Here is a 12,705-nt window from a genome sequence, read left to right as displayed (position 1 = left end):
AATCACCCCCCTTCCGCCCCATTCAAAATAAAACAATAATAAAAAAAAATCAAACATACACATATTTGGTATCGCTGTGTTCAGAATCGCCCGATCTATCAATAAAAAAAAGGATTAACCTGATCGCTAAGTGGCGTAGCGATTAAAAAATTAGAAACGCCCGAATTACGTATTTTTGGTCGCTGCGACATTGCATTAAAATGCAAAATAAGCCCTCACCCAACCCCAGATCACGAAAAATGGAGATGCTACGGGTATTGGAGAATCGCGCAATTTTTTTTTTTTTTTTTTTTTTTAAGCAAAGTTTGCACTTTTTTTTGCAATTTCACCCCACTTGGAATTTTTTTCCCATTTTCTAGTACATGACATGGTAAAACCAATGATGTCGTTCAAAAGTACAACTCGTCCCACAAAAAATAAGCCCTCACATGGCCATATTGACAGAAAAATAAAAAAGTTATGGCTCAGGGAAGGAGGGGAGCGAAAAATGAACACGGAAAAATGGAAAATCCCAAGGTCGTGAAGGGGTTAAAAATTACAAACAGGAAAATGGGCCAAGGCAAAGGTTTGCACACCCTGCATAGTTAGTACCTAGTAGCACCCTGTTTTGAAAGGATCATAGCTTGTTAACGCTTTTTGTAGTCAGGGCCATATTGTGGATGTTGACATGTTTAAGACCAGTATCCATTTGTAGAAACCATCCTCTTTTCAACTTGAGCTTTTTTACAGATGGTGTTATGTCTCCATCAAGAATTTGGTGAAATGTAATTGAATCCATTCTTCCTCTATCCATGAAATATTCTCCATGCCATTGGCTGCAACACAACCCCAATGCATGATTGATCCACCCCCATGCTAAATGGTTGGCAAGATGTTCTTTTCCTGAAATTATGTGCCCTTTTTTCTCCACACATACCTTTGATCATTGTGGCTAAATAATTATATTTTAACCTCATCTGTCCACTGGACTTGTTCCCAAAATGCATCAGGGTTGTTTAGCAATCCTACAAGTAGCTCTCACTGAAATTTTGCTTGGTCTTCCAGACCTTATCTTGACCTCCCCTGTTCCTGTTAGTTGCTATTTCTTAATTGCATTTCAATCTGAGAAAAGGGCAACTTGAAAATGCATTTCTATATTCTTATGACCTTCTCCTGCTTTGTGGCCCTCCACCACTTTTAATTTTAGTGTTAGGCTGCTGCTTAGAAGAACCCATGGTTGCTGTTTTTTGGCACAAAGTTAGGAGGTCGAGTTTTTATAAAACTGGGAAATATGCATTTCCTGGCCTTTCCTAACGAGGATAGTGGACACGCTATAACCAGAACAGGCTTATTAAGGTCTGTAACCTTGGTCAAAGTTATCTGAGCACTCAAATCTCCAATGGCGCCCAAACCTTTGCATCGGCCCATTTTCCTTTTTGTCATTTTTTTAAATGTAAAAAAAGACATTTTTTTTTGTCTAAAATACAAGTGAAATTTGTTATATTTAACTTTCGGTCTTTTAGAGATCATTTCATCTTCAACTTGCTTAGCTGTTCAGAAAAACAACATATGTAAATTGCCTCTTCTGAGAAAAAGAGGACTTAACTCTATAGCGCCACCTGTTGGAAGTAGCGATCCTACAAGTCACAATCAACCCTTTAACGAATCTTGCAATATGACTTAGGATAAAAGCCAAATCAGTATCTCAATTCGCAGACACGGTGTTTCGGGCTGTTGGCCCTCGTTAGTGCGAAGCATGAGAACTGATTTGGCTAGGTGAGAGGCTCTGGACTGGGGCTGGACTGGACAGAATAACAACAGTAATTTTGATCAGAGGTGTCCAAACTTTTACATACCACTGTGTATGTAGTGATCAGATCTGTTTGCAATATTTGGAGCTGTGTATGTGCATGTCCTGGGAATGCATAATTGTTGTGTGTATGTGTGTGTTGAAGACTTTTTTGTGTCTATTATGGATGCTGGAGAGCTGTGCCTATTTAATGCACACGCTGCTTAGGAATACTAACAGAAGCTTACTGTTAACTATCACCACTACCAATGTATGAAAATTACAGTTATTAATCCCTCCACTTTTTTACATCACCGAGGAAGTTTTAATTAGTAGGAAATAATTTTTCCCATATAATATTTAAATCTGGGATGTGTCTTTTTGTATAGTGCTCTGCTGTGCACCAGTCATAATGAGGATGGGATATCACATGGGGGGAGCCATATGCAGAAGTTTGCTATATGGCCTTAACTTCTCTAGTTACGCTCCTGGCAATGTTGTATATGTAGCTTGACTATTCTACAATAACAGCTGCGATTGAAAAATTATTATTAGCAATTTCTTTGTGCATCTAAACAGCTGATTGCTCTGAAAGGCCAGTAGATGTCCCTTCTCTGGTTCAGTGAAGTCATGCTAAGTACTACTGTGGGTACATGTGAAGAAAGAAGGCTATACTAGTGGGTTATCTGCTTTTTATTTGGGTGCATGTACATGACTACAATTTGTGACTAAACCATCCAGTACACCAAACGAACATTTCTGTACTGGACTACATAAGGCAAATTTATTGCTATTTATAATATATATAGCTATCATATAGCACTACCTGGGATTGATCAACTTTCATACAGCCAAGAAATGATTTGTGGACCTTAGTGTGTTTTTGGGCTGCACATCACAAAGTTTATAGAAATATCTCTGGTTTACCGCAACAGAGAGGGGCCAGAAAACCATGCTGTGTGATTTCACGTACTCCTGCACTGATTAGAAGCACTTCACCATCATATTAAAGAGTGCAGGCTTCTGCTAGCAGTGCAGGAGTCAATCTGTTCAGTTGAGAGCTTCTGGAACTTTCCTACTTTGATGATCTAAGCTGTTCAGTGCTGGCCATTCCCTTTCTGCTATATATACTCCCCTCTGGCAATCATGGATTGCCAGTGTTAGTTTCATACTGCCTTGTTCTGGAGTAGAAGGTGTTGGTTGTTTGAGGAGTCGTTTGAAATGTTGTTCTAAAGACTGTTGCTTGGTGATTTGTCTGTGTGCTAATCCTCATCCTTTCCTATTTGTTTTTTCCTTCCTTTACTTCCCGGTGTTCTACTCTGTTGTTAGTGAGTGCATATTTGTTTGATTGGTGTTTATCCCTGTATGTCTTCCCTTGTTAGTCTGGGTTGTGTTTTTTTATACATTACAAATCTCCACTTCCCTGGGTGGGGGAGGGTACAGAATGGCTGATTTAGAAGCTCAACAAGGAATGTAGCCCCGGAGTCTTCACCATTAGAAGTAATCCAGGGAGCAAGGATAGCTAGGGCGCCCCTAACTTTAGGGACAGGGAAGGAGCCCCTAGGCGCTGTTTATCTGACAACAGTGCCATGACAAAAAAGCTTGACAATTGTAGAACCAGTAACAGAATAAAATGATGTAATTTGTTACTATTATGTTACAACCCTATATTGTAGTAGATAGATTTTGTAATTTTAAGCAAATCATTTGCATACAGGTTTATTAAATTTAAGCATATGTATATGCATTGTGCCATATTGAAGAGCTAAGTGAAGAGCCAATCACAGTAACATTCTGATATTCCAACACAACTGTGTTCCCAGTATACCATAAACATAGGGTATTGTATGTTTTTACAGTACAGCATACAATAAAGATCAACCTCTACTGTATGAGAAGATTTTTATTAAGTCATGTTCATGTTGATTTCAATGTAATACTTGTCTGCTGTGACCAGTCCTTGCTCATAGGTAAAGTCTACACAAGGCCATAAGACTGCAATACCGTGATAATAACTACTTTTTTGGAACAATGTCTTCATCCTCATCTGGATATTTACCAATGACCTATGTGCTGTGAAAAGACAAATGATTTTGGATTTAGTTGTGGTTTCTGTGCTGTGACTTCCAATATCCAGCTTATGAGAAAATACCATGCTGTAACTAGATAACCCTGAGCTCCTTCTTGCGGACATTTTAAGTGTCGGCTGCTTGGTTCTCTTGTACCATTGGAGACACTGATCCTGCTAATCCTCTGGGCTACATCAGAGCACACACGTATTAGGCTTGATTATGCAGAGGTCTGCATTAACTCTATGAAAATGCGATTACCAAAGGGTTTGTATCCAAACAGCTATAAAGGGAATCTATCACCAGGATTTTGCCACCCCATCTGAGCGCATGATAATGTAGGGGCAGATACCCTAATTCCAATGATGTATAGCATAATAAGCTGCTTGCTGTCATCTTGATAAAATCCCTGTTTTCTCTACTGCAGAACTAGCAGTTATCTGAATGTTGAGTTCTGTATATCCCTGCCCACACCAGTAATTGGCAGATTTCTGCCTATGCATAGAGTACACAGAAAGCTGCCAATCAGTGGTGGAGATGGGGTTATGTAAAGCTCATAAATATGGTGGACTACATGACAGCAGGTGTACTAGTCCTCTAGGGGTAATCTTCTGCTGATAAAACAGTGATTTTATCAAAATTACACTAAGTAGCCCAATAAGTGACACATCACTGTAATCAGGGTCTCAGTGTTCACATTATAGTGCTCTTAGATTAGGTGGTACAACTTTTCTTTAAGGTTAGGGCTCTGACACCATCATAATGTGGCCAGAAACTGCAGCAACATGAATTGTTTTTTAAATGAATTGATTGATTTTGTTAGCAAAGAGCCTTTTCACCTAGAAAATCGTTCTCCGGGTTTCACATCACCAAGGCTAAACACCAGGGTAATACATATACTCCATTCAGAACCTGTCCAGCTGCTTTCTTACACCTCTTAATATATTGCAATCATCATGTAATATAGCACTGTGTACTTACAATTGCTCATTTTGCCTTTCTACCCAGTTAATTCTTCTCTTTTTTATGGTACAAAACTAAACACACTTACAGTCACAAATTTCCATAAAAATACAACTTTATTAATACATAATTAGCACATAAAACTGTAGAACAGGTTAATGGACAACAGGGAGAAATAAGATACGCACTAAATGGCGGTCCATATGCCCACAGGCTCAAAGCTAACTAGCTGCAGCGACATCAGTGCGGTAAAATCAATCCAGTGCAGTAAATCCTCAGGAAGGAGCGGTTAGCTCCGAAACGCGCGTCGGGTGCGCTCTTGGCGTCTAGCTGTGACATCATCAGGTAGTTATATACTGGTCCTTTATTACTATGTTACTATGATGCGGTGTTTGGGGGCATTGACTCTGCATATTATTTATCATGGGCCCCATATTTACTGCACTGGATTGATTTTACCGCACTGATGTCGCTGCAGCTAGTTAGCTTTGAGCCTGTGGGCATATGGACCGCCATTTAGTGCGTATCTTATTTCTCCCTGTTGTCCATTAACCTGTTCTACAGTTTTATGTGCTAATTATGCATTAATAAAGTTGTATTTTTATGGAAATTTGTGACTGTAAGTGTGTTTAGTTTTGTACCATATGGTTTGCAGTTGTTTCCTGATTACGGTCTGGATATACATGCATTGAGATAGCTTTAAGGATTGTTTCCATTTGCACACTTGTATATGGGCATCTCTGCATGACTATGTATATGACAATCTCTGTTTATATTTTTCTCTTTTTTATGTAGAAACAGGAAGTTTATTGTCCCTGCATCTATCATTGTCCTCTACAACTCCTGATCCAGCTGCTCTCTCCACTCCTCCTGCCAGGGACTTTTGCAGTGACTTATAACTCACACATTATACAGGGAAAATTGACCTCCTGTTTCTACATAGAGATTAGAAGGATTTATAATATAACAAGGTTACATCATAGAATGAACATCATTTCTCATTAATATTGTGTGGCTAAGTTAACCCTACCCTTAACATACCATGGGTCTAGTATCTTTACCAAAAGCATTAGACACCCATGTCAGGCACCAAATATCACATACTTTAATTGTGAGAGATACTCCTCATCGCCCTGGGGACTAATGTGAGTCAAGCGGGAATCAAACCAAGGCTTCCATACCTTTTCAAATTTTTGAGGACAATGTTTATTTTTATATACCACCCTCTCATAGGAAGCTATAGCATTTAACATTTTGACTTAGTGTGAAATTCACGGGGGTCTTCTATCCATCCATCTCATGGCGATAGGTTTGGATTTCACAGCTTATGAGAAAATAACATAGAAGACCCAAGGCTTTACATGCAATTTTTACTCAGTCAATGCTGTTCTCTCTTCTAGCTGGATAACCGATGAGCATGTAGCCTGGAGATTTGTCATGTAAGTATCTCAAGGTATTTGAAGTAGTATATTAACTCCTATTGTTTTTTCGTTTATTCTTCATGTACTTGTTGAGGGATAACTTGTTAACGGTGAGGTAAAGGTAACCATTTCATTGGTTTACATCAGAGCTGTAAGTTGTACACAATGAATTAATAAGATGTTGTATTGCAGGGCAGGGTATATTTAGTCTGGGGAGTCTTGTATGTTAGATACTCTATGATCCCTTATCCACATCCAGAAATGCTTTTTATGTGCAGATAAAGAGGTAAACTGCAGGTAAATCTACAGATCTAGGGTTAATCTGATGATTTAGCCAGTTTACTGGAGCAGTGGCTACAAGAAGAAAATGTTCTCCCCGCTGTCACTTGCTTCCAGTCACTAAGGTGGTGCAGGGTTCAGTGAGCACAGGTATAATAACTCCCCAGCACTGTGACTGACAGCCTGCTCTGCAGCCTCTTTGAGCTTATCAGTCTGTAAATCAATGTGTCTCACAACAACCGAAGGAGATCCATAAGAAAAGTTTGTAACATTCTCACCACATCCGTAGGTGTTAACTCTCCAATGTCATAGAGACAACCTCCCATGGAACAGTGGACAAGAACCCAGAAGAGCAAATATCCATGCCTGAATAAAGAATTCAATGTGTCCGTCCAAGCGAGGGCCACCTTCCAACGTGTGTCATCCTCATAGGATATAGCAGCCAAAACAGGAATGCTCCACCATCACTGGTATTATTTCAGAGCCTCCTATAGAGAGATTTTCACATCGCCGCATCCACTTATATATTCATTTAAAAATTAAAGGACATGCCCAAATGTGTCAATCAGTTGTTTGCCTACGGCCAATCATATTGTGGCAAGCAAAAGGTCACACATGACAAATCACAGCAATTCAAACTTACTCCTCACACATCACATGGGGCAAAACGCTCACCACATTGGTGACTCAAGTGGAGTCACCGGAAGCTATCTGTGCATGTAATCCCTTTGCGGTCCATGGACCCGAAGTGTTGGATGCCTCTGTTGGCGCGAACATACCGGAAGCAAGGTATGTCTCTGCACACTGGTCTAGCTGCATTGGCAAGTATGGAATGAAGTGACATCTTGGCGTGCGTTTCATCTCATACGACATGCGTTTCAGAACGTTTCACCTCCACCTGAGTCACCCCTGGCTACTCTTTGTTTTGGGGTTCTGTTTTTTATGTGTGTTGTGTTGTAACATTTTTAATGGTAATATTAAATGTTAAGTTTTAAGTAAGTCCTTATTTTTTGCTTAATTTCAAGTATTGAACATGTCGCCAATTTTCTAAGTAAATATATTTGTAAAGGTGATATTGACATGAAATTCTCACCAGATGTCGGTAACAAACCATCTAATCCACACAGGCAAATAAATCAAATCATAGATGTCTATAAGTTATGTGTAACAATGAGAAATGACACAGGGAAAAAGTATTGAACACACTTACTGAAATGTATTTAATACTTCTTTCAAAAGCCTTTGAGGGTGATGACCGCTTCAAGACGCCTCCTGTATGGAGAAACTAGTCGCATGCATTGCTCAAGTGTGATTTTTTAGTTCATTCTCCCACATAAACACTCTTCAAATCCTAAAGGTTTGGTGGGCTCCTTGTATGAAATCTGAGCTTTAGTTCCTTCCATAAATTTTCTATTGAATTCAGGTCAGGTGATTGGCTGGGTAATTCTAGCAGTTTTATTTTCCTTTTCTGAAACCATTTGAGTGTCTTTGGCTGTGTGTTGAGATCATTGTCTTGCTGAAATGTCCACCCTTATTTCTTCTTCATCATTTTGGTAGATGGCAGCAGATTTTTATTAAGAATGTCTTAGTACATTTGTCCCCTTGTCATGAGATCGCTCACTGGTTTTACACATCATCAGATGTTTCTTGAGTGGCACCTTGGTAATGAGGCACCTTTTTATAGGCCATCAATTGATTTCTTCTGGCATCAAGTCTTTCCATGACTTTTTGCACCTCTTTCTTCATATGTTCAATACTTTTTCCCTGTGTTATTTTTCAATGTTACACATAACTTAATTTATGAAGACATCTATAGTTTGAATTCTTTGCCTGTGTGGAGTAGATGAGATGTTACCGACATCTTGTGAGCATTTCTTGTCAATAGCACCTTTAAAAATATATTTACTTAGAAACTTGGTGATGTGTTCATTACTTTTTTCACCTCTTGTAAATTGTGGTGCTGGAGCAGGTCTAACTTGCAATTGCCGGCTGGTTTGTTGTAGGAATTTTACATTTTTTTTTTATTTATTTTTTTGCCAGTTTCTATGTTAACAGTAAAAAACCCCAATATGACTACTGATACAGATTAAAGGGAACCTGTCAACAGTTTTGTCATTTATCAACTAAAACTAATACTTTATTCAGCATCAGTGTGCATTCCATAAATGCTTATATAACCAATTGTATACCCCCAAAAAACTCTTTGAAATTCTCACACATGGTATGGTAATTTTCTCGGTCTGGTCCAATGGGCGCAGCCTCTGGTCTCTCCATCCCTCCTCCTGGCCGTTGTTCAACATTTTCCTTCTTTAATTGACTTTGATGACACCTGGTTTATCATCCACATTGCGGGGAGAAATCTTGCATCTTTGCAGAGAAATCGTGGCTCGCACCTGCACACTGTGCTTTGCCCTACTGCTGGCAGAGCCAAAAGCATAAGTGTGCATATGCCGCCACATGTCGTAACGGAACATGAGCCTCGACACGTGCTTGCGCATGTGCACTTATGTTTTCACTTCTGCTCACAGTAGGGCAAAGCATAGCGCACAGGCGCAAGTCACGATTTCTATGTGCAGGCGAAAGATTTCTCCCCGCAAAGTGAATGATGCAGGAGGCATCATCCACGTCAATCAAAAGAGGATGACGAGAAGCAGCCGGGAGGAGGGATGGTAAGGCCCAAATTCACACCCATCAGACCAGTCCAAGAGGATTACCATACAGCGTGGGAGAAAGAAAGTTCAGCATGTGGGATAGAATAAAGTAAAATTTTATCTTCTTACAAAAATAAACATATTGGCAGTTTTGGCAATTTCAAAATATGTGTGCAAAGCTACAAAGTGTTTCGAGCTGAACACTGCTCTTGTTCAAAACATAAAAAATTAGCAGTTTTCAACTCGAAGCATGTGGGTTTTTTTCATAAATGTTTTTGCATTGCCAATATGTGTATTATATTTTTTAAGAAGATGGCATTAAGCTTTGGAAGATTTTGTCCTGGGTGTCGGACTTTCTCCCAATTGATCTTACTTAGACTTTTCATAGCACGTTGCAAAAGCAAAACTGAGATGCTAACTGACTTCTGCACATGACGAAACTCATTCTTAACACCGTCAAATTCCCGGTCTGAAATAGATACATTTCACCATGGCGTTCCCCATTTACGCATTAATACGTCCTGTATGTATTCTACATGAGCTTTTCTTGTCTCCTGAGCTCTGACCATTCTACCTTAGCACTATCAGCTTAATTTTCAAAGGCCATATGTACAGAACAGACCAAAAGTTTGGACACCTTCTCATTTAAAGATTTTTCTGTATTTTCAGGAGAATGAAAATTGTAAATTCACACTGAAGGCATCAAAACTATGAATTAACACATGTGAAATTATATACTTAACAAAAAAGTGTGAAACAACTGAAAATATGTTTTATATTCTAGGTTCTTCAAAGTAGCAACCTTTTGCTTTGATGACTGCTTTGCACACTCTTATGCAAATTGCCTCTTCTGAGAAAAAGAGGGCTTAAACTCTACAGCGCCACCTATTGGAAGTAGCGATCCTACAAGTCACAATCAACCCTTTAACGAGTCGTGCAATATGACTTAGGATAAAAGCCAAATCAGTATCTCAATTCGCAGACACGGTGTTTCGGGCTGTTGGCCCTCGTCAGTGCGAAGCATGAGAACTGATTTGGCTAGGTGAGAGGCTCTGGACATGGGGTCTAAGGGGTATCGTTTCTTCTTATGGAGAGTGACATACCATCTCTGGCTTGTCAAGGTAAGGAGGCTTATTTGCCGTACAATGCTCCTCTGGGAATTTAAATATGCAAATTGCCTCTTCTGAGAAAAAGAGGACTTAAACTCTACAGCGCCACCTATTGGAAGTAGCGATCCTACAAGCACACTCTTGGCATTCTCTTGATGAGCTTCAAAAGGTAGTCACCGGAAATGGTCTTCCAACAATCTTGAAGGAGTTCCCAGAGATGCTTAGCACTTGTTGGCCCTTTTGCCTTCACTCTGCGGTCTAGCTCACCCCAAACCATCTCAATTGGGTTCCGGTCTGGTGACTGTGGAGGTCAGGTCATCTGGCGTAGCACCCCATCACTTTCCTTCTTGGTCAAATAGCTCTTACACAGCCTGGAGGTGTGTTTAAGGTCATTGTCCTGTTGAAAAATAAATGATAGTCCAACTAAACGCAAACTGGATGGAATAGCATGCCACTGCAAGATGCTATGGTAGCCATGCTGGGTCAGTATGCCTTCACTTTTGAATAAATCCCCAACAGTGTCACCAGCAAAGCACCCCCACACCATCACACCTCCTCCATGCTTCAGGCAGGCATGTAGAGTCCATCCGTTCACCTTTTCTGCGTCGCACAAAGACACGGTGGTTGGAACCAAGGATCTCAAATTTGGACTCATCAGACCAAAGCAGATTTCTACTGGTCTAATTTCCATTACTTGTGTTCTTTAGCCCAAACAAGTCTCTTCTGCTTGTTGCCTGTCCTTAGCAGTGGTTTCCTAGCAGCTATTTTACCATGAAGGCTTGCTGCACAAAGTCTCCTCTTAACAGTTGTTGTAGAGATGTGTCTGCTGCTAGAACTCTGTGTGGCATTGACCTGGTCTCTAATATGAGCTGCTGTTAACCTGCGATTTCTGAGGCTGGTGACTCGGATAAAGTTATCCTCAGAAGCAGAGGTGACTCTTGGTCTTCCTTTCCTGGGGCGGTCCTCATGTGAGCCAGTTTCTTTGCAGCACTTGATGGTTTTTGCAACTGCACTTGGGGACACTTTCAAAGTTTTCCCAATTTTTCGGACTGATTGACCTTCATTTCTTAAAGTAATGATGGCCCCTTGTTTTTCTTTACTTAGAATTTGTATTATGGCAAGAAAAAAAGCAGCTAACAGTCTATTCAGTAGGACTATCAGATGTGTATCCACCAGACTTCTGCTCAACACAACTGATGGTCCCAACCCCATTTATAAGGCAAGAAATCCCACTTATTAAACCTGACAGGGCACACCTGTGAAGTGAAAACCATTCCCGATGACTACCTTTTGAAGCTCATCAAGAGAATGCCAAGAGTGTGCAAAGCAGTCATCAAAGCAAAAGGTGGCTACTTTGAAGAACCTAGAATATAAGACATATTTTCAGTTGTTTCACACTTTTTTGTTAAGTATATAAATCACAGGAAAAGTAGAATAGAATCATGTCACCACTTCTGCATTTTTCTTCTACTTTTTGTATTGACTTACAAATACGAAGATAAAAAAACTTACCAAATAATCAATGTGTGCACGTGGTCTTGTTAAAAAAAAGGGTTAATATTCCTCGAAGTGGTGGCATGAAGTCGTTGCGCTGCAGCTCTGCAAAAAGTTCAGCTTAGAAATTTCTCCCTGCATTTCTGATGCATTTATTTCATAGGAGTAGGAATTCTGGCAGTTGCTCCTCAGCTTCTGACAATGCTCTTTTACTGCCTGTTGTTTTAATGAGATCAGAAGCTGAGGAGTATCTCTGTCATGTGGTACATCTCAGAGAAAGTTCAGCCACACTTTTTAGATTGTTTTTGCGATGCTACTAAACTTCCGGATTAGATTATCTTTTTACTGGAACTTGACAATAGAAATATCATTTCCTGCTTCTGTTTGAAATATGATAGATGTATTTGTTCCAGACTCATAGAAATATGTGGGATAACAATTTGCTCAGATTTGGAAGAAAAGACTTCAAAGAGTGTAGAAAGGGACAGTGGGGGAAACCAGACACTTAAGTATTCCCGGCAGCTTTGTAATTCCTTCTCAGTCGGAGAAAACAAATGTTCAAGCCCATGGGGAGGTAGCTGTGAAAAGTGTACCTAATAAAAAGGGGGCACTTGTTGTGTTCCACTGGGATCCAGTGATATTTACATAAGATGGTTTCTTGTTTGGAAGCCTCGGAGTTTAACTTTGAACCCCTCCTGACCTGCCATTTGTAATTTGCTGTAGTAAAGACAGCAGTGCCAGACGCTGCTGAACTTCAAGGCGAAATCCCCCAAGTAACAATGGAAGAGAAACTTTGCAATATGTTCTCTGGCTATGTTTGAATTTTAGTGCCCCAGATCCTTCCTTTACATAAATCAGATTTAAACAATACTGCGACAGCTATTAAGAAGGAAATCAAATCCTAAGAGACCGTTCGTCGTCATCTTTTTTTTTTTTTAATTTGATGTTGCT

At 39.9% G+C, this 12,705-nt stretch overlaps 1 protein-coding gene across 4 annotated transcripts in view; it reads left to right on the top strand.

Moving 5' to 3' along the window:
* LOC143815513 (uncharacterized) overlaps positions 1 to 12,705 on the top strand; it is a 781,879-nt gene that overhangs the window by 413,687 nt on the left and 355,487 nt on the right. For all 4 annotated transcript variants that reach the window (XM_077294772.1, XM_077294774.1, XM_077294771.1 and 1 more), the window contains one exon: positions 6,201 to 6,239. In XM_077294772.1, coding sequence (XP_077150887.1) covers positions 6,201 to 6,239 — 39 coding nt within the window. The remainder of the gene's footprint in view (positions 1 to 6,200; positions 6,240 to 12,705) is intronic.

Source organism: Ranitomeya variabilis, chromosome 3 (assembly GCF_051348905.1).
Source record: "Ranitomeya variabilis isolate aRanVar5 chromosome 3, aRanVar5.hap1, whole genome shotgun sequence".
Lineage (NCBI taxonomy): Eukaryota > Metazoa > Chordata > Amphibia > Anura > Dendrobatidae > Ranitomeya > Ranitomeya variabilis.
Note: the sequence above shows the minus strand (reverse complement) of the source record. Positions and strands in the feature narration are given on the sequence as shown.